Genomic DNA, 22,429 nt, shown 5'->3' with positions numbered 1-22,429 from the left:
GAGCAAAGTGAGCCTGGAGCAAGTTACTGTTGTGGTGAGGGATGGAGGGAAAGCAAAGGTGAGAGACAGCCCTAACCGGTTTGGCTCAGTGGATAGAGCATCGGCCTGCGGACTGAAGGGTCCCAGGTTTGATTCTGGTCAAGGGCATGTACCTTGGTTGTGGGCACATCCCCAGGAGGGGGTGTGCAGGAGGCAGATGATCGATGTTTCTCTCTCATCAATGTTTCAAACTCTGTATCCCTCTCCCTTCCTCTCTGTAAAAAATCAATAAAATATATATTTTTTAAAAAGGTGAGAGACATAAGTAAAATCAGAGTGTCTAGGAAAAATTAAAGGGAAGATATCCTAAAACTTCCAGGAAATCTCCACCAATGAAGCAAAGAAAAAAAAAATGCCTCTATTATTCTGTGAGCAACAAATCAAACTGGGTTGGGGGGTCTCAGACATTTTGCTCATATGATTGCAAAGACAGACAGAAACTCCCGGATTGGAGAGGGTGCAGGTTGGGCTGAGGGACCCACCCCCAGTGCACAAATCTTCATGCACCGGGCCCCTAGTTATAAATAAAGGTGATATGAACATTGGTGTATAAGTCTTTATGTGGACATTTATAATTTTAAAAATATACATTTTTTTATTATTGATTTCAAAGAGGAAGGGAGAGAGAGATAGAAACATCAATGATGAGAGAGAATCAGTGATTGGCTACCTCCTGCACGCCCCCTACTGGGGGGATCGAGCCTGCAACCCAGGCATGTGCCCTTAGCCAGAATTGAACCTGGGACCTTTTAGTCCTCAGGCTGACGCTCTATCCACTGAGCCAAACTGGCTAGGCTGGACATTTATTTTCTCCAGTATATGTACCTAGGAGTGGAATGCCCGGATCATATGGTAAGCATATATAGGTTATCCCCCAAAAATGTATACACTAACAGGTGATAGCTCAATTTTGAAAATGAAATGTAATTTAATAAACACTACCTTTAGAAGTATTCAAAGTGTATGTATACATTTTTGGAGGACCCTCTATACTTAATGTTGTAAGAAACTGCCAAGCTATTTTCCAAAGTAAAGGGTGTCCCAAAATTCACGCAAGAAATAATTTTGATAGAAAACACAGATTTATCATGCCGAAACCGGTTTGGCTCAGTGGATAGAGCGTCGGCCTGCGGACTGAAAGGTCCCAGGTTCGATTCCGGTCAAGGGCATGTACCTTGGTTGCGGGCACATCCCCGGTAGGAGATGTGCAGAAGGCGGCTGATCGATGTTTCTCTCTCATCGATGTTTCTAACTATCTCTCTCCCTTCCTCTCTGTGAAAAATCAATAAAATATATTAAAAAAAAAAAAAAAGTAAACTCACTTAATTCTCAAAATGGAGGTGTTATTATTTCCTCCAACTTTAAAAAAAAAAAAAAGAAAAGAAAACACAGATTTATCATTAAAAATTGTAAATTTTTTATTGATTCATAAAGTATACAGTATAGGGTTATGTATGGGATAGCATATCGGGTAAATGGCTGTTAGGTCGGAGAGAGCCCAGGATCAGATACATGCAGACATGACAAGATAATGGACTTCCCCTGGAATTTCTCACAGATCAAGGTGCCAGACACAGATACCAGCTTCTTCTCCCTGAATTCACATACCCCCACACAGATAAGAACTTCGTCCTGAATATTCCGCCCATTCCCTGCAGCAGAGAATTCCTCAGCTCATGTCCCCGCCCCTCACCCAACCGCAGTATAAAAAAAAGCGCCCCCTTCCCTGTTGGCGCGAATCCACGTGCCCTGTCCTTGGGGTACGTGGGTCTCCCTGGGACGCAGAATAAACCTTTTCCTTTCCTTTCTTTTCTGATTCACTGGACTCTATTTCTTGTGCCGCCTCCTGAGCCACCTAACCTAACAATGGCCTCCACGGCTTTACTGGCACATACGCACTCTTTTGTTGAAATTTTCCATGACCGTTTTTGCATAAATGTGGCTGAATTTCGATGAGGTTCATTTTCATCTTGATGGCTTGGTTAATCGACAAAATTGTCACATTTGGGTTTCAGAAAATCCATGAGTGATTGTTGAGAAACAAATGCATCCACAACGTGTCACTGTTTGGTGCGGATTTTGGGCTGGAGGCATCATCGGACCATTCTTCTTCAAAAATGCGGCCGCTCAGGCAATAACAAAAGAGTGCGTATGTGCCAGCAAAGCCGTGGAGGCCATTTACCCGATATGCTATTCCATACATAACCCTATACTGTATACTTTATGAATCAATAAAAAATTTACAATTTTTCCATTATGAACCTGTGTTTTCTATCAAAATTACTTCTTGCATGAATTTTGGGACACCCTTTTAGTTGTACCTTGGTGTCATTTATTTAATAATAAACTAGTTGAACAAATAGGCTTTAAAGTCATTCATCCTTTCATTAAAAAAATATTTATTAGGCACTATTCTGCCAGGCTCTGTTCCAGGCACAGTGAACAAGGCACATAAAATTCCCACCCTTGGGAGCTAAGGTTTGATTTAGATCCTCTCAGCACATGGTTTAGAGGCTGGGAGCACGCATTGCTCAGAAGACAGATGGCCTAGATCCAACTTCTGGCTCTGCCATTTTCTAGCTGTGTAAGAGGCCATGGGCAAGTCCTCTTACTGTAAACCTTACTCTGTAAAAGGGAGGCTGGTGATGCAATCTTTACCTCCTAATGAAAGGGGTAGCTAGCTAGTTTAATTCGGCAGGTTTAGGAAGTTTTAGAAATAAAAAGGGTCTATGGGGGAAGGAGTACATAATGGAGCCTTGAAGATGCCAGGGTGTTTATCTTGTACAGAGAATAGAGAAATGGAATAGGCAAATAGAAATATATCTGACCCCTGCAATTAAAGACAGCCATAAACCAAAAGGTATCTCGGGCCTGAGCAATTAAAGTGACCATAAGTTAGGCCAAAAGCAGCCCTGACCTGAGTAACTGGGAGGGCCTTAAGATAAGGCTTTATCTGCCAACACAAAATAAAATAAATCAACAGTGACTCCAACCAACAAGATAAGAGGGAGAGGTGGGGGACACCACCTGGGCTTTGAGCTTTGAAAACTAATTCTATGTAGCAGAATGACCAATAAGAAGGGATCAGGTTCAGACAAAGAACTGCAGCCTATTTAATGCCTCAAGACAAAGAAGCAGTGGTCACCCTTCTCAGGGGCCCCTCTGTCCGTCCAGGAGGGGCAGTGTCTTAGGCTTAGAATTTAGAATTAGGTTTTAGAGGTAGTGTCTGCTTGCGATAGTTTCTGTACTTTTCACTTATCACCTTTCGTCTGTGGCTTCATTCTTCGAAACCATGGAGACGAGAACCCAGGAATTCAGGGCGTTGGAGTTCAATGTTCACATTTCACTAAGGTTGTGGCCTTGTTGGTTCACAAACTGGCTCCTATACGCAGAGGGCAGGGAGAGACCCAAGAAAGAGGCAGACCACTTCAGATTGGTAGATGGCAGGTTGAATAAGTAAGGGAACTTTTGAGGCTTGTCTTGGGCTGCTGCAAGATGAGTAGATCTCTGTACCCCCATGTCAGGATCTTAAAAGCTTACATAGAGGCCTTAACAGGGCTCAGTCACATGTACTATCCAGATGGTTTCAACATCACCTTTCTCTCTCAAGGCTCTGTCCTTAGAATGGCTCCCACTATGGGAACAATGGGCAGAAGTACATTCCAAGGACAGGGGAGGGGATGAGGAACTTCTGATTGCCCAGGTCCAGCTCAACTGGTGGTCACATCCTCTCCAGGACCTCCTCTGACATGCAAGCCACAAAGCATTAACTAGTATCCAGAGAATAAATAAAGGTGGCCCATTGCATTTGGATTTGCATTTCCCCAATGATTAGTGACTGTGAGAACAGAAAACAGGCCTCTTTCCTTTTATTTGTTATGTTTTTTTCCACAATTTATGACAAGCACATGGTAATTAAACTCCACAATTTTTGGCACTTCTGATTCAAACAACTCCTCTGTTCAAATTGCAGGACAAGATAAGGCCACACTCAAGGTTGCATTCTTCCATCCCCCTCCACCTTGCTGTTTTAATGTCTTCAGGATGGTTAGCGAGAATTCCTCCTTTTTTTCTCTTCTTCCCCTTTCTTCCCCCTCCCCATCAGACAGGCCTCTCCCTTTTGACTTTATAACTTTCATTCTAAACTTGTTTTACAGGATTGAGAAAATACTGATAAGACACCTCCTTAATACACCTACCTGACTGTCTCCTGGAAAACAAACTGTATCTTTTCAAAGACAGCCTACCACAGAAACTTTGTTCACTGATTCATTCAGCAATCATTTATTGAACGCCTACTGTGTGCCAGGCATTTGTTAGGCACTGAGGTCACAGCTATGAACAAAACAGAGATTCCTAGCCTCCTGGAGCTGATAATTCTAAGGCTGCACTGTCCAATATGGTAGCTACAAGCCCTGTATGGCTATTGAGCACTTGAAATGTGACTAGTCCAAATTGAGGTGTGCTGAAGTGTAGACAAAAGGGGCCACATGCTAACCTGACAAGCTCAGGGAAGGCCTGCATGATAGTCTTGCAAACTCAAAGACCCAAAGTAACCACAAAGGATGGTCTGAAATTAAACTTTAACTAAAAGCAGTTATGGTGGGTAGTCACATCCTAGGCCAGTATCTTTCCTGACAAAGTCACGCTTTACCTTACCTGAGCCTAATATCTTTTTGCATCTATGATAACATATAATTGAAATATCAGGGTAACTTGTAACTTCCCTTTTTCTGGACCCCTCCAGGCACAACCAAATGCGCCTGGGTGCCAGGACAGAGACCATAAATTCAATCATTGTTACTGTTATCATGTGAATTGTTGACTGTTAACTATCCTGCACCCACCTAAGTAAAAGTGTCTATCATTTTACTTTTTATTCAGTCCCAGAGGTTTCCTCACTTTTCTCTCTCCCGCCTCTCTAATCTATCACCAATGGATTTCATGTAACCCACCTATGTCTCCTCCTTTGATTGCAATGTATAAAAATAAGTGAAAAACTGCCGTTCTCCAGAGCATTATCCCAATCCATTGAGTTTCTGCTTCCTGCAATTGTCAGCAGCTTGGCTCAAATAAACTCTCAAAAATTCTTTACAGGAAAAAACAAAAACAAAAATTCTTTACAAAATTGAATGTTTTTACGTTAACATTACTTGGCGTAGTTGCGGCAGGATTCCAGAGAAGCTCACCCAGGAACATCCAGCAGACCCAGACCCGGTACTAGGATCCAGCAAAGGGCGCATTGAGTCTGCTGGTTCCCTGCCCATTGGGTGAACTGGGGTGAGTTGTCTCTTGGATCCAGAACCTTCTCTTGCTTTTGGTAGAGGGTCTGACTTTAAAATCCTCAAGGTGGAACTAAGGTTAAGGGTTGAAAGAAACCAGGCTAAGACAGGACTGTAGGGGAAAAAATGAGTGGCTGGTTTTGATTTTGGCTTTTCAATTGGAATTGCTTTCTGAGAGTCTAAGCAAAAAAACCATCATATAAATGAGAGCTGAACTCATTCAGTTCCGAAGATAAAGGGGCACATCCTCCCTCCAGTCTGATTCTCGGGTGTTCTTAGGTGACTAAGAATCTTTATGGACGTGCCAGAAATGCAGGAGCCCCATAGCAAAGTCCCAAGTGCAACTGTAATTAACTAAATGGCTCATCCAGGGGCCATCTTAAGGTTTGGCTGCCCGGCCCTGAACCTTTCTGGTTGTTTTAGACAGCCAGGAGAGAAACCGAGGCCACACTTGACCACTACATAACATGCTTAGAAAATCTGCTCAGTCTACAGATATCCAAAAACAAATAAATAATTAACACGGGAAATTGTGCCTCCAAGGCCATAAACTCCCAAACCCCAGGCCTCATTTCACACTCCTGATAGGGAGTCTTTACTTACAGAAATGGGAAGTGCTTTACAGAAATGGGAAGCTTTAATTAGAAATTATCAACTTAAGAATGGCCAAAATGCAGTTGTCTTTGAGTACCTACATTAATATTTTGCATTCAGAAATTAGAAAAATATTGGTTCTAAAGTTAAACTGAATGACTATATTGGAAGCATATTTTGATTTGGAAATTAGAAGCTTCTAAGGAGAAGCATAGAAAAAAATTCTTCCCCCCAACATGGAAATTAATAAGAAAGTTTAGAGACTATCTCAGAAGTATTCTGAAGCTAATAAATGCCTGCAACCCATTTTTCGCCCTTCCTTTCTGAGCTTCCTTATCCCGACTTGCCCTTTCCTCTCCCTTCTTCCTTCCCTTTCTGTCTCCTCTATTACCATCGACTTGAAGGAAAATGAGAATAGGAATTCTAACAGCTCCCTTTGCAAAAAGCTGGTCTCAGCTAGAGAGGAACCAGCACTTGTTTCAGACTTTATCCAGGACCCTGATGGATTCACAAAAATTTAACTGTTAGAACATGTAATCCTGGCTATTCTGACCTATTCCAACTAATACACCCACTGGTTTCTGAGAGCAAGGCAACAGGATTACTAAATAAGGTCTGCTGTGCAACCGGAGAGGAGTCTTTTGCTATAAAAAGTGAGGTCACCATAAGAAATATTGTTTAACAAGAAAACCTGAAGTGTAATTTACAAAGAGGAAACAGAAGCAAACATAGGGCTGCTCCAGGACTATGAGAGGGTATTTTCTCCTTCTCCTTACTAATATGTTAGGAGAAATTGAAATTATCTTAAAAGGGGATGTTACTAAGGCCCTTATAGATAATGGGGCTACTTTATCTATTCTTACCCCTACCCACCTAAGTTTTCCTCTCTCCCAGAGTAAAGCCTCTCAACAAATGGGAGGGGTGTCTAAGCAACCAATGGCTGTTTTAAAATCAGAACCTGCCCCTTTCAATTAGGGCATGTTAAGGGGCAACATATTTTACTGGTCAATTCAGTCCCAATTCACCTGATAAGAGATTTTAAAATCAGTGATGCCCACATATTTGTTTTTCTTCAGAAGGCTAATATGTATTTAGAACTAAATGAAACAGATACTGAACCAAAAAGGGAAAATGATGATTTCAAGGGAATCCCCCAAGAGGAAACTAATCTTGAGACTGACCAAATGTTTGTTAACCATCTTTTCATTATTAACTTCCATGAGAGTCAGAGAATGCTTAACAGGAGACCCACCCTACTCAGAATGGCCCAAACAGCCCAGAGACTTGCAGAGATGCCTAACCTCGGCTTGCTACACATGCCTCTGTAGATGGGGAACCAGGCCACAGTGCCTTGAGAGTCCCCTTTTCGTTTGGGGTACAAACTCTTCAACTGGGAGAAATTTGACTGGGGGTCCCTCAAGAAAAAGGCTAATCTCCTTTTGCAACATAGCCTGGCCCCACTATAAAGTGGACAGTGAAGGGGTTTGGCCAGTTAATGGCACCATTAAGTTTAATGCTACACTGCCTGCAGCTAGACCCGTTTTCCCATTCTCAGGGAAGTGAAAGGAGAATGAGGCCTTCTTAGATCAGTGTGTCTTTTCCATATATGTAAGCCTTTATGAGTCAGAAATGGCACTCAGCTATATGCTACCTGTAAACTAGATCTCTCTGTAATTGCTACAGAGCTTCAGAGAAAAATAAACTCAAATAGGGAACACATTATAAAATGGGTGAATTAGTTCATCCTTTTGCCAACATTTGTTAATCCTTGAGGGATTAAAGTGCTGTTTTTGTTTAACTATGCAGTGTTTTCAGGGTCAGAGGGGCCAGAATATCAAAGCCCACTAAATCATTTTACATTCCCTGAAATCTCCCCTATTCAGCTCAAAATGCTATAATTGGCTTTCCAAAACCAAAGTCCCAGGACTTTTGAGATGCAAATACCAGAAACTCTGGTCTAAATCACTCTTTTTTTTTTTTTTTTAATTACTTTTATTTTTATTTTTTAAAATATATTTTATTGATTTTTTACAGAGAGGAAGGGAGAGGGATAGAGAGTTAGAAACATCGATGAGAGAGAAACATCAATCAGCCGCCTCCTGCACACTCCCTATTGGGGATGTGCCCGCAACCAAGGTACATGCCCTTGACCAGAATCGAACCCGGGACCCTTCAGTCCACAGGCCGACGGTCTATCCACTCAGCCAAACCGGTTAGGGCCTAAATCACTCTTAACTTATTTCAACTATTCCTTTCTAAATTAGTAAATTTTAATTAAGGTTATTAAATTTCTAGATATATTGAAATAACATGAAATACTGAAACAGTGAGTGCTAAATAAGTCTTTCAATTTGCCTGCTTTTGCCTTTATTACCAAAGTCTGTAAAATGAATTTCAGCTGTTAAAGTCTTTTGCTTAAAGGTATGTTTCTTGAAAGTGAGAGTGTGGCCCTGGCTGGTTTGGCTCAGTGATAGAGTATTGGCCCATGAACTGAAGGGTCCCAGGGGTGATTCCAGTCAAGGGCACATGCCTGGGTTGTGGGCTCAATCCCCAGTGGGGGGCTTGTAGGCAGCTGATCAATGGTTCTCTCTCATCATTGATGTTCCTATCTTTCTCTCCCTCTTCCTTCCTTTCTGAAATCAATTTAAAAAGAGAAAAAAGAAAGTGAGAGTGTGTTTAAAATCCTACATAATAAAAGGCTAATATGCAAATTGTCCCCTCAGGAGTTAGACCAGGAGACCAGGAGTTCAATCACTCACTATGACATGCGCTCACCACCAAGGGGTGGTGCGGAACATGGCCGGTGCACTGAGGGAGTGAGGGAAGGAGGAGGTGGGGAGTCAGGGAGGCGGGAAATGTGATAGGCCCTGATCACTGGCCAGGCCTAGGGATCCTACCCATGCACAAATTTCATGCACCAGGCCTCTAGTGTGTTCATAAGCATCAATCTAAGGAATATTGGTCACTTATTTTATTTTGGTTATTATTGAAAATTGAGGCTTCTAAAGTTAAAAGTTCAAATTAAGTTGGGAGAAATTATATGGTTGTGATAATGCATGAGCTATGGAGATTCATTTTTGAAGAAAAAAATTACTGCATTTTCTCTGCAAAAGTTAGTAATTCGAATTATGTTAAGGTCTTTATGTATATGGTCTTTATGTGGTATTAGTGGCCTGGTGCATGGATTCATGAACATTGAAAGGAAATTAATTATTAATTAGAAGAAATATTTTAATATTGCTATTCGCTCTTTCTCTATAGTGTCAACCAAATTCATGATTGACAATGACAAAAACACATGTGTGCAATTGGTGCCAGCGAGAGCTTTATATGTATTGCACATGCGCGAGTCAACTTAGCCTTTTATATATATAGAATAAACTTGCTTAATTAGACTTGCTTTCTGATTTAGTTAAACTTTTTCCAGCCCAGTGAAGCACCCCAACTTCTCTTTCAGGTAATTGTCAGCAACACAGCAGTAAATATCAACACGAAGCACATTATTATTGTAGATCATGCAGGGAGAACAAAGGGTAAAATATTTAACTGCAGCAATGTTTGACTATATTCTGTGCAGTGAGAAAACCTGAAGTCATTTTCAAGGTCAACCATTTCTTACGTCTTTTCTGTCAGGTCAAGTTTCTAAGCTTTCTAAATCTCCATTTTCCAGCTAATGAAAAGAAAATAGGATTCTACCAAGTCTCCTATCTACCTACTCCAGGACTTCTGTGAGGATCAAGTGAGATGAGGCATGGGAATACGCTTCACAAACATTTGGTTAAAGTATAAAATATTTGCCAAAACCGGTTTGGCTCAGTGGATAGAGTGTCGGCCTGTGGACTGAAAGGTCCCAGGTTCGATTCCGGTCAAGGGCATGTACCTGGGTTGTGAGCACATCCCCAGTAGGGGATGTGCAGGAGGCAGCTGATCGATGTTTCTCTCTCATCGATGTTTCTAACTCTCTATCTCCCTTCCTCTCTGTAAAAAAAAAAAAAAAAAAAAAAAAAAAAATGTATAAAATATTTGCACCTGGCTATAAAGCAAGTCGTGTTCCTGGGCTGAAGAAACTCCAAGGAGGCTAGTCGTCACTAGAGAGAGGAAGCTGAGTGTTGCTATGTGATGTCATTACCTGGACAGACACTTAGCATATTAGCCAGATAGATAGATAGATAGATAGATAGATAGATAGATGTGTTTGTCTGTGTACTATGTGTGGTAAATTTTCAGCGTTTGGATGGCATTATTAGGATATAATCTTCTATTGGCATAATTTAAAAAATATTAAATATTTATATAAATTAAGCAAAATTCTGTGGTCTGGACAAAAAATTTTTTTTTAATATATTTTATTGATTTTTTATAGAGAGGAAGGGAGAGAGATAGAGAGTTAGAAACATCGATGGGAGAGAAACATCGATCAGCCGCCTCCTGCACATCTCCCACTGGGGATGTGCCCGCAACCCAGGTACATGCCCCTGACCGGAATCGAACCTGGGACCTTTCAGTCCGCAGGCCGACGCTCTATCCACTGAGCCAAACCGGTTTCGGCAGGACAAAATTTTTAAATATTAAAAGATTTAAGTTTGATTAATGTCTTTTAGAGTCATTACCATAAAATATGTTATTGTTGTTTTTACCTACATTTACAAAGAGTTAATGATGTAATCTTTTGGTTAAGTATATTTGACAATCCAAAGTTTGAATTTTAAGACCTTTAACTGAGAAATGAGTTTGGGTCATTCCAATGGGCCCTGGAATGACTCAAGGATTTATTCTCTCTTCTTTTTTTTTTAAATATATTTTTATTGATTTCAGAGAGGAAGGAAGAATGAGAGAGAGATAGAAACATCCATGATGAGAGAGAATCATAGATCAGCTGCCTCCTGCAAGTCCCCCACTGGGATCGAGCCCACAACCCGGGCACATGCCCTTGACCAGAATCAAACTTGGGACCTTTTAGTTCACAGGCCAACGCTCTATCCACTGAGCCAAACCCACTAGGGCTATTCTCTCTTCTTAAAAGAAATATTTTTAAACTAAATTAGGCCAATTTAATATACTTGAAATTATGTGGGAAGCTTTGTCAAATAAAAATTAATAATAACTATGTCCTATTTATATACATATATTTTGTTAAAATGAATGTTATAGAAATTTCAGTCTGCTTCAGAAAGGAACTTGCAAAGATTCAGAGCCAAGTTCAAACAGGAAACTCTCAGGGTTAGCATGTGTCCAGTCAGGGACACCAGGCAAACCAAGAGTGATAATTCCCTGTGGGGGTGTTTGGCAGTGATACCCTGGATATTTGTGTTTCAAATATGGGGAGTTTATGTTTTATTATTCTTTTTCATATTTTTAAATTAATTTCAGAGAGGAAGGAAGAGCGAGATAGAAACATCAATGATGAGAATTATTGATTAGCTGCCTCCTGCATGCCCCCCACTGGGAATCGAGCCCACAACCTGGGCATGTCCCCTTGACCAGAATCGAACCTGGGACCCTTCAGTCCACAGGTTGGCGCTAAATCCACTGAGCCAAACTGGCCAGGGCTATGTATTATTTTTCAAGCTCAATATACCGCTTGCAACCATGTGCCTCATTTTAAAATCTTACATATTTTTTATTCTTTATATGCTGAAATTATATATTGAATCTAAAAATATACAAATTTTGTATAATTCTCTATGTTATTTTATAGTAATTATTATTTACCAAGAAATTGTTGCCGAAACCGGTTTGGCTTAGTGGATAGAGCGTCGGCCTGTGGACTGAAAGGTCCCAGGTTCGATTCCGGTCAAGGGCATGTACCTGGGTTGCAGGCATATCCCCAGTAGGAGATGTGCAGGAGGCAGCTGATCGATGTTTCTCTCTCATCGATGTTTCTAACTCTATCTCTCTCCCTTCCTCTCTGTAAAAAATCAATAAAATATATTTTAAAAAAAAAAGAAAGAAATTGTTGTCTTGGAATGTTATATCTTATAGGAAAGCACAGTTTTTTATTAATTGCATTATAATCAAATCTATAACCATACCACTTTTAAATTTTGTCATTCATGGACAGCTGTTGCTTTATTCTGATGCATTTGCAGATATATTATATCTTTAGAAAAATCATTGTAAAGGACTCTGACCTACTTTAAGTTGCAGGCTTCTAAGTAGGCTATTATTTTTGAACTGGATGAAGATTTATAGAACTTCAAGGAATAACTGAATTCAAAAAACTACTGGCAAATAATTAGGATAAACAAAAATAACCATGGAACTAAATGAATTGAGATTTATTATTCTTTTTGAAAAAATATATATTTTATTGATTTTTTACAGAGAGGAAGAGAGAGGGATAGAGAGTTAGAAACATTGATGAGTGAGAAATATCAGCTGCCTCCTGCACACCTCCTACTGGGGATGTGCCCGCAACCAAGGTATATATATATGCCCTTGACTGGAATCGAACCTGGGACCTTTCAGTCCGCAGGCCGATGCTCTATCCACTGAGCCAAACAGGTTAGGGCGAGACTAATTATTCTTAAAATATTGTTGATTTTTAAATATTTTGTTTCCCAAATATAAGAAAAACTAAAAAGCAGATATTCTGCATTATAGGAACTAATAAATTAGTAACATTCATTTCACAGTACTCCCAGGAGATAAAGATTCAAAGACCATGACAACCCGGAGATTTTTTGTCCATTGGGAAATACATTCATTAAAGACTCTCTCCAACAGTGTTAAAGGGACCTTATCAGGTGCCTAACCATGAATGGACATTTGCCCCTGTCTCTGACACTCACCTTCATCTCAAAGATGAGAAGCCACCGACTATGGAGGAGGTAGACAGCCATCCCAAGACATTACAAGGAAGGCCTGTATGCTCACAAATTGATGCTGCTCAACCTTGTTCTTATATCATCTAATTGTTATTGATTGAATGCATATAAAATGATTTTTTTATATTGTTACTAGAGGCCCAGGGCGTGATGGAAATCGCGCGAGGAGGTGCCCCGCCGCACCCCGCGGCCCGCCGTGGGAGTCATGCCTGACTGGCACCACATGGCAGCTGGGACCTGTGCCTGACTTCCGCCCCAGGCCCCCCTGCCCCCCTGCCCCCCTGCCTGTGTCCACTCCGGGCACCAGAGCTGCCGCGCCAGCTCGGGCAGGCCACTCTGGGTCTGTCTCTGTCTCCACTCCGGGCCTTACCTGTGCGTGCAACCTCCTCCTGTTTGGTCATGACCCATTACGGTGTCCTGGCCTAATTTGCATTCTCTCTCTCTCTCTCTCTCTCTCTCTCTCTCTCTCTCTCTCTCTCTCTCTCTCGTGCAACCTCCTCCTGTTTGGTCATGACCCATTACGGTGTCCTGGCCTAATTTGCATTCTCTCTCTCTCTCTCTCTCTCTCTCTCTCTCTCTATATATATATATATATATATATATATTATCCTCCTTATGGTACCCTAATGAAAACAGTATCTGTCTCCCCAGACCTTTCTCCTTAATAGACATGAAAAATTTAACTTGGGTTCCTGCTAATCTTTCTCACCTACTAGACAATGATATTCTGATTATCAGCTATGATAATGAAATTTTGTTGGCCACACTAGTGGTCTTCTATTATCAATATAAGCTTTGGTACATTTTTTCAGGCTTTATCTATTATAAAGGACCTCTCTTGGACGAACCTCTCCAAGAACACTCCCTAATAATTCCCCTAGTAGAGTTATATATAGATCTAATCTAGATGAGTATTTTAGATATTGTCTAAATATAGGAATAGATGAAATTAACTGCCCAGTAGAAAAATTGGAACTTCTGGATAATAGTAGATACTTGTTCCTCTTCAGGTACTTCCTTGTCTAATATAAGATATTTTTTTTTTCCTAATCAGTGTTACTGGTTTAATACTGTTACTTTTGTTCCTGGTATGTTAATGTATATTAAATGTAAAAAAAACAAAAGTCAAGACAAAAAGACTCAGATCGTGGTGGCTCAAAAATTAGAAAAGATCCAGAATACTTTTTAACAAGGACATATAGGATCTGACAGCCTCCCATTTACCTGCCCTTTAAAAATAAATAAATAAATAATTGATTTCAGAGAGGAAGGGAGAGGGAGAGAGAGATAAAAACATCAATGATGAGAGAATCATTGATTGGCTGCCTCCTGCACGCCCCCTACTGGGGATTGAGCCCCCAACCCAGTGGTTGAGCATCTACCTATGAACCAGGAGGTTCAATTTCAGATCAGGGTAGGGTGTATTAGTTTCCTGCTGATGCTGTAACAAATTACCACAAACTTTGTGGCTTAACAAAATCCACACCAATTTATTATCTTGCAGTTCTGAAGGTCAGAAGTCCAAACCAGATCTTAGGGGTCTAAAATCAAAGGGTGAATTTCTGCTGGAGGTTCCAGGGGAACATCCACTCCTTGTCTTTTTCAACTTCTAGAGGGTGCCTGCTTTCTTTAGCTCCTGGCCTTTACTCCAACCTCTGCTTGCATCATCACATCTCTTCCTCTGACTCTGAACCTCCTGCCTCCCTCTTATAAGGACCCTTGTGATGATATTGGACCCACTAGATTCCAGGATAACTTCCCCACCTTAAAATCTGTAAGGGCATCTATAACATCCATTTTACCATGTAAAGTAACAGAGTCACAGATTCTGGGTACTAGGAAGAGGACATTGGAGGAGGTGGGGGGTGCCTTATTCTGCCTTCCACAGGGAGGTCAAGGGAGAGGAGTTATAGTTGCAGACAGTTGTGTCTGAGAGAACGTCACTGAGACTGTGAAATCTGCCTCAAGATCTGAAGGAAGGGAGGGAAGGAACAGTGTGGATATTAGGGAAGGGCATTCCAGGAAGCAGGAACAGCCAATGCAAAGACCCCAAGGTAAGCCATTCCCTTTTCCTGGGACCTCCTCTTCCTTGCTGCTCCTAAACAACAGGTGCCTCTGCATCTTGCTTGAAGAGCAGAAAGGTTTGAGATCCCTATTCCTCATTGGTCTCTTGGCCCAGTCTGTATTTCCCCGGGTTCCTCAAAGGGCAGATCAGCCTGGGGGGACAGGCAGGAACCTGAATCAGAAAGGCAACTGGGCCAGTCCTCCCCTTTACCCACAGTCCAACCCAGCGGTCACCTGGGGTCTGGAGTGGCTCTGTCCTTGTAGCGTTCGCCTGCGATGCCACTGGCACAGGGAGGCACTGGCCTCGGAACTGAGCTCCTGTGGCGCTCGCCCAGCTTCGGGCTGATAGTGGGCGATGTGGTGCAGGGCCCCAAACCACGTGGTCAGGTAGTAACCAACTAGGGGCAAGAAGAAGGGGTTGGTGCAGCTCTCCCGGCTTTCCTGGTGGCCCGAAGGCCCCCGCAGTGTGCCAGCCTTTCCTCCTGTTGCAGGTGAGGCTGTTTGGGGTGCCCCCCTGTTGGGTCCTGACTTCTGGGGATGGGGGCTCACCTTCTCCCAGTAGCTCTTCAGGATCCAGGAGCTCCATAAGAAACTCCACGTCCAGCTGAGTCTCCCCGATGTCCGGACTCCAGATAAGCTCCTCAGTCAGCGCGGGCAGGAAGGCGTCGGCGCCCAGGGGCTCTGGGGACGCCAAGGGCAGGCTCTGAGCTGGACGGGGATGTGCAGGCCCCTTCCATCCGATCCCCAGGACAGCGAGCGCTGGCTGCCCCTCACTTGCTTGGGGTGCAAATGCCTCTTACCTGATCTCCAGGCCTGCATAGACACCTCACATAGAACATGCCACCCTCGCCCCTGGACTTGCACACAGGCACCTCCTAAATGGCTCCTACAACTCTCAAGGGCGGTCCACATCCAGGTAGATGCAGACTCTCCTCCTTTACCTTGTTTCTCGCCCGAAGCCAGGCCCTCGTAGATGTCACTGCACATCGCCAGCAGCAACGCCACCTTGCGGCGTGGGGCACAGGCAGCGTGGAGGTGCCGGAGGCGTGAGTGGATGCGGCTCCGCAGGGTGGGGGCGGCGCCCTGTCCCTCAGGCCCAGCCCCCTGAGCTCCGGGAGGCCCAGCCCGCAGGGCTATTTGTTGCCTCCGCAGTCGCCTCAGCTCTGGGGCCCTGAGCGTGCGGAGTCGTGTCCACAGGGCCGGCATCAGTGGCGCCAGCACTGCCCGGCACAAGGCTGCCTCCACCGCGGGGCCTGCGAGGGGCAGAGGGAAGCGTCGCTCGGCTGACCCCTGACCCGCACCAACCCGCTCGCTCCACCCACCCACCCAGGCCTACGGCCACCCCTCCCTAACTTCTGGCCACCCACAAGTGTAGACATGGGTATGAACACATGTGGAAGAGGAAGCCTGGGTGTGAATACGCATGTGGGAGAGGGAATCATGGCTGTCACACCTGTGTGAGATGGAGTGGTGGTGAATAGAAGAGGTGGTACTACCTATAGAAAGGGCATGTGAGTGGAAAAGGAAGCAGTTTGCACAGGGAGAGAGAGGAAGAACTGGGGTGTGAACACATATGTAGGGCCAAGGGATGGTACATATATGAACGATGGGGGTTCAGGGAGTGGCTAAAAATCCCCTCCCAGTCCTCCTATTACCAAGATCCTCGTTCTTCTGGGGGACCCCAGGCCCTCTGCTCCCAAAGATAGCCCTGACATTGGGGTCCGTTGCTAAGTGATCCTGGAGGTCGGTAAGGAGGTGCCGCACATCCTGGAGCAGCTCGGTGGCGGGGTCCCCAGGCCTGTAGGGGCCCTCAGCTTCTGATGTGAGGCGTGCCTGAAGGCCTCGGAACTGCCTGGCCACATAGCTGCTCCGGGCCCTGGCGAGAGCCTGGACATGACTAGTAAGCACATCCTCAGGTCCTTCTTCTTGGTAGTCCTCCTCCTCCTCCCCCAGGCTGGCCAGAGCTGGCCCAGGACGGTGTACTTCTGGGCTGAGCGGGCCTTCCACCCAAGAGACCCGATGAGGGGCGGTGTTCCTGGGGGCTGAATGTGAAAACAGGGTTGGTCCCACGGAGCAGCAGCAGCAGCTTCCTCATCTCAAGGACCCAGGGCCCTGCCCAGCTAACCTGGATCACTTATCTTGGTAGTCTCTGGAGCTGCCTCTGGGGGAGATCTCATCCCTTGCCCTCTGTGGGTCTCCAGGTAGAGCTTGTTCACCACAGAGATCATCCTCTCTGAGGTGTTGAGTTGGCCACTGCCATTCTGCAGAGTATCTGAGGGCCAGCAGAAGTGAGGTGTCCCTGATGTCCAAGGGGCCACCCTGGTCCCTTCAGTGCATCAGGAGACTTAGTTCCCAGCCTTATTACTGAAAAAGCTGTGGTTTGGGCCTTGGCTCATCCTTATTCAGGCCCAGGAGTCCCGCCTCCCGTTCTCTCAGATGTCCTTCCTTACCCTCCCTCAAACCTAGTAGTTGGTCTGCCAGTTGCCATCCTCTGGGACCAAGTAGGCAGAAAGTTGGTCTCTCCCTCCCTTAGAGAACCATGCCTCACCTGTGTGTTGTTCTCCAGACCCTAGAGTGGGAGGGGGCAAGAGCAGTGTTCTGGGCAAAACATCCCTGAGGAAAGAGAAGTAGGAGCTACAATGTGGGTAGGTGTTTTAAGGAAGGATCCCCCTTAGCCCTTTTGATGGGTAACTTGTACCTGCTGGCTGACAGGAAGGCCAGGAGATGGGGCAGGTCTGGCATGCAGAGGTGAGAGGATTCCAGAGACACACCTAGGGAAGGGGGCCAGGAGGGACAAGTTAGAAAACATGAGGGGTGGCAGCCTCCTCTTCCCTGCGACTCTCTCTTCCCAAGTCCTGAACCCCCAAGAACCTTCAGAACGGGGGAATTTCTACTCCTTTGAGTCTCCATATTTTCCTGCATCTTTAGGCTTGCATCTCACTTATGCCACCAAATATTCATTCATTGGACATATAAGTATTTATTGAACACCTTTTCATTCCCAGATACTGGGGATACAGTTGTCAAAAAGCAGACATAATCACTGCCTTCCTATGGCTTACCTTTCAGTAGAGGAAGACAGAAAATAAATGAATAGAAAAATAAAGATAAGTGAAGTATATTATATTGAGTGCTATAAACAAAATAGAGTAATTGAAAATGACTAGGGCTTTCTTAACTCTGGCGGTCAAGGAAGGTTACATTTCCACAGAGGGCTGAAGGATGGAAATCAATCAATCATTCAAAGAAGAGCATTAACTTGGGGTAAACAAATGCAAAGGCCCTGAGGCTAGGACTCATCTAGCGTGCCCAAAGAACAGAGAAGAGTACAGTGTGGCTGGAGCAGAGTGAATGAAGGGCGGCAGATGGAGAGGTGGGCAGGTTGGCTACTGAAACACCTTATAACCCATGATGAGTTTAAATTTTTAACTAAGGATATTGCATATCCTTTAAGAGTTTAAAACAGAAATATGTAACATCTGATTGACTGAAATACTACTTTGGCTGCTGTGCCCAGATTGGATTGCAGGAAGGAAAGGGTAGGCACGGGGATACCAGAGAGGAGGCTACTGAAATTGTCTGAGAAAAAGGTGATGATGGCTCAGACTAGGGTGATGAAGGCAGAGAGGACTGGGAAGAATTGGGAGATATTTTGGAAGTAAAGTTGGCCATTCTTGATGATAAATTTGCTATTGACTACAAACTTGGGGGTAGACACCTCACCTCCAGGAAGCTTCTGGATCTGGTAGGTGTTGACTTCCCCTGGTGAAGGTCCTGTTCTCAACACCAGGACCTGGCTGGGTTCATGTCCTATGACCAGAAAACTCTGTGGGGAGGAGAAAAAGGTCAGCATGAAGAGGATTTGTGCAGATGTGTTACTTTTGCCTGCCTAGCATCTACTTCCCTTATTTAGGGCTCCACACTCCAAGTTTCCTCTAATGATCCCCACTCCTTCTCAGTCAGTGTGCGTGGGCTGACTCCCCACAAGTCCTCAGAGTGAGTCCATGATCTGAGCTAGCCAATAGGATGACAGTGCTCTCTGACCACTGTGAGTAGTTCAGAGATGGGCATGTGACCCAAGCTCAGCCAATGGGAATCTTCCACAGGAATTTTGCTGAAGCTCTTTGGGAAGAGGTCTTTTTTTTTTTTTTTTTTTTTTTTTTAAATAGTTTATTGATTTTTACAGAGAGGAAGGGAGAGGGAGAGAGAGAGAGAAACTAATGTGGGAGTGTAACATTAATCCCCCCCCCCCCCACACACACACACACACTTGGGGATTAAGCCTGCCACCTGGGCATGTGCCCTGATCTGGAATCAAACCAGCAGCCTTTCAGTGCATTGGCAACACCCAACCAACTTAGTCACACTGGCCAGGGCAAGAAGCCTTTTACAATGGAGTTGCTAATCTGTTGAGGTGTGGTGCTGCGCTCGGGACAGCCATCTCAGACACCATAAGGAGAGAGCTTCCTCAAGGAGGGAGCTATGATAGACCCGTTAGTTGTCTTATCCAAATCTATCCCCTATTCCTTGCAGAACCCCAACTTTGTACAGGGCATTAATACGCACAGCCATAGAAGATGAATAATAGTCAGTGGCTTCCCGTCTCTGGCTGTATAATTCCTAGATGAGCTTTAAAAAATATTGCTTCTGGGCCCCATCCATATATTCTCAATCAAATGTAAAGGCTATTGCTTTTGCTGATAAAAGAAACAGATGCAACTGGTGCTTCCTTTCTTCCCTTCTGGCCTGGAACACACACATGTGCTTGGACCCGGAGCAGCCACTGGGCAACTATGGGAAAGTCCAAGAGAACTGCGGACACTGCCCTTGATGCCACTTAAGGTGCTGACCTAGAGCCAGCAGTTGCCTTTCTGGTTATGTTAGAAAGATAAATGCTGTCCTGGCTGGTTAGAGCATCAGTGCACACACCGAAGTGTCGTGGGTTCGATTCCAAGTCAAGGGCGCATACTTAGGTTGTGAGTTAGATCCCTGGTTGGGGCGTGTGCGGGAGGCAATCAATCAATGTGTCTCTCTCACATAGATGTTTCTTTCTCTCTCTCCCCCATCCCTCCCTTTCACTCTCTCTAAAAATCAATGGAAAAATATCCTCAAGTGAAGATTAATAAAACAAAATAGCAACAACAACAAAAAGAAATAGCCTGGCTGGCATGGCTCAGTGGTTGAGTGTCAACCTATGAACCAGGAGGTCAAGGCACATGCCCGAGTTGCAGGCTCAGTCCTCAGTGTGGGGTGTCCAGGAGGCAGCCAATCAATGATTTCCCTCTCTCTTCCTCTCTAAAATTAATAAATATATATTTTTTAAAAAGAAATATAAATGCTTATTTGTTTAAACTACTATAGAATGAGCATTTGTTACTTACAGCCCAAAACATTCAGAATTCCCCACAGTTTAAAGCAAAGCAAAGAATTAGGATGAAGAGAACTGTATAAGTTGTCTGATACTCAGGATCCAGGCATTCCTGAAATTCTGGGTTTTTCAGTCATTTGAATCAATAAGTAGCCTTTATGGCTTGGCCGGTTTGTGTATGTCACTAACAACCAGCAGAGTCCTAACTGATCCAGGGTGTCATGAGAGGGTCAGAAAGGGTCTCCAGCTATGAATACTCACCCCGGGTGGCCACAGCTCCAAAAGGGCTTCTGCAGCCTGGGCGTCCAGCTCTGGGATCTGCCACACTCCCCAGGTCCTCTGCAGTCGAAGAAGTGGCTCTAGGGCCCTGAGAACCCCTAAGCAGGTCTCACCTGCTCCATTCTCCTGTGATGGGACCAGTCTGGGAAGTGCAGGGTCCAGGAGACCAGGGGTCAGAGATGGGCAGTTGGGATCAAGGGTAGGAAAGGAAAGCCTGGGGGTGAGGGATCAGAAATGGGGTAAGGGGTCCTGTGCGGGGCACCAATTGGATGGAAGGGGTTTCTGAATCCAGGGGCAGGAGATGGAGACCCCAGCCCCAGTAGTACTCACCTCTCCCCATTGGTGGGGCATGCCAAGGCTTGGTCCTCTGGCTGGGCCATCCTCAGGATGTAGGAGGCCAGCAAGCCATGGCCTGGCCTCTGGCAGGGAGGAAGATAAGGCTCAAGGCTGCTCTAGTTCAGGGATTATGTTCAAAATATTTACAACCAACATGGCAGAGACCCTGACCAATTGGAATGGGCCTACGGCTCCTTGCTGTGCCAGGTGTGAATTCTTCCACCACTGGATGGCGGTGTGCTCTGGGCGTGCCAGCAGGAAGGTCAGTGTGTCTTGGGGTAGGGGAGAGGGAGAGCACTCAAAATGACAAACATTTACCAAATGGTAGGGAAATGTTTCAGGTTTTAATATCCAGTGCAGCCGTGTGAATGTGGACCAGTTGAGTAACAACCCTAGCCAAGACCCGGTGCCTAGTTAGGATCCATGACACCAAAGTTATACAATTTCCCCTCCTCCACCCTTCCCAGACCACAGAGGGGCCCTCAAATATTGCCCCATTATTTTTTTTATGAAAAATTTCAAACATTAAAAAAAATAATGGAGCCGAAACCGGTTTGGCTCAGTGGATAGAGCGTCGGCCTGCGGACTGAAGGGTCCCAGGTTCGATTCCAGTCAAGGGCATGTACCTTGGTTGCGGGCACATCCCCAGCAGGGAGTGTGCAGGAGGCAGCTGATCGATGTTTCTCTCTCATCGATGTTTCTAACTCTCTATCTCTCTCCCTTCCTCTCTGTAAAAAATCAATAAAGTGTATTTAAAAAAAATAAAATAAAATAATGGAAAAGAATTTATAGGGAACTCCCATATGCCCACTACCTAGATTCTACCATTATTTTAATCTTTGCTTTCTCACATAGACATCCCTCTATCTGTCCATCGGACCCCAACTCTTAACCAAGTACAGAGTCCTATAGTGGGCATTTTTGAACATTTCCCCTGTAGCACTCCCAGGTGTAGGAAACCTGGGTCCATGCATCCAGGCATCCATGCATCCCACAAATATTGAGTACAGGCCCAGAATTAGGTGCCTGTGGCCTGGGGACAGAATAGGCCTGCTCTCAGGGGGCATCCATCTTCTTGGGACGGGTAGAGAAGATGGATAATAAACAGCTTAACAAATCAACCAGCCCGCTGACCAGAAGCCCACCGTGTTAGGAAGGGGGAACCAGAGCAGGTGCCCTGTCCAGGGAGGAGCAGGCAAGAGGGGTGGGGGAAGGAGGTAGGTGCTCACCTGGGTCCCATGGGAGGGAAGGAGGAGGTGGTTGGTGCTGGGCAGAGCAGGATGGGGAGCTGCTTAATACCAAAGGTGGCACAGGGGGATAACCATGCCAGCTGCTGGGTCCCTGGGGGCCCCTACCTGTTCTCCGAGGGGAGGCCTGAAGGAGCAGGAAGTGAAAGTATTTCCTCACAGAGAGGAAGCTGAGCTGGCTGGGTGGGGTGGAGGGGGAAGAGGCGGAGCTGGGGGGGATCTGAAATTGACTTCTTGCCTCTTTCTGGGGCCTTAGGCCTCAGATAACAGGGCTTTGGAAGAAGGATCCTGATGATGGGAAGTCAGGGGTAGGAGCCTCTCTGGCACCCTTTGCTCTATTTCTCACAAGAGCCTGTAGATGTCTTGGTTTCCTTAAGTGGCCCAAGCTCTCAC

The 22,429-nt window shown here is 44.8% G+C and overlaps 1 protein-coding gene across 3 annotated transcripts; it reads right to left on the bottom strand.

The window, feature by feature from the left end:
• Positions 1 to 13,032: 13,032 nt before the first annotated feature.
• On the bottom strand, positions 13,033 to 22,363 carry RINL (Ras and Rab interactor like). Of its 3 annotated transcripts, none has more exons than XM_036345966.1 (12): positions 22,019 to 22,363; positions 20,784 to 20,872; positions 20,436 to 20,595; positions 18,530 to 18,632; positions 17,505 to 17,577; positions 17,355 to 17,419; positions 16,932 to 17,078; positions 16,462 to 16,848; positions 15,748 to 16,059; positions 15,356 to 15,487; positions 15,041 to 15,204; positions 13,033 to 14,958 (listed from the first exon to the last, which is right to left on the bottom strand). In XM_036345966.1, exons 2-12 carry the CDS (start codon positions 20,831 to 20,833, stop codon positions 14,902 to 14,904), a joined length of 1,650 nt encoding a protein of 549 aa, XP_036201859.1. In that variant the 5' UTR covers positions 20,834 to 20,872; positions 22,019 to 22,363; the 3' UTR covers positions 13,033 to 14,901. The 3 variants fall into 3 exon arrangements, 2 of the variants coding, with proteins under 2 accessions (XP_036201859.1, XP_036201860.1); XM_036345967.1 differs by having other exon boundaries at positions 22,145 to 22,363; XR_004973620.1 differs by lacking the exon at positions 22,019 to 22,363 and having other exon boundaries at positions 13,038 to 13,125; positions 13,237 to 14,958; positions 20,784 to 20,891.
• Positions 22,364 to 22,429: the final 66 nt, after the last annotated feature.

Source organism: Myotis myotis, unplaced genomic scaffold, assembly GCF_014108235.1.
Source record: "Myotis myotis isolate mMyoMyo1 unplaced genomic scaffold, mMyoMyo1.p scaffold_m19_p_19, whole genome shotgun sequence".
Lineage (NCBI taxonomy): Eukaryota > Metazoa > Chordata > Mammalia > Chiroptera > Vespertilionidae > Myotis > Myotis myotis.
The sequence above is the reverse complement of the archived record's forward strand: the minus strand, read 5'-3'. Positions and strand labels throughout refer to the sequence as shown.

What these genes read in the sequence shown, in the direction of transcription:
- RINL (XM_036345966.1), bottom strand. Translation starts at nt 20,833, where the DNA reads ATGGCCCAGCCAGAGGACCAAGCCTTGGCATGCCCCACCAATGGGGAG. An exon ending in GCCTTCCTGTCAGCCAGCAG is followed by an intron (nt 17,420 to 17,504) that starts GTACAAGTTACC and finishes CTCTTTCCTCAG; the next exon opens with GGATGTTTTGCCCAGAACAC. An exon ending in TGAAGAGCTACTGGGAGAAG is followed by an intron (nt 15,205 to 15,355) that starts GTGAGCCCCCAT and finishes TCTTGCCCCTAG; the next exon opens with TTGGTTACTACCTGACCACG.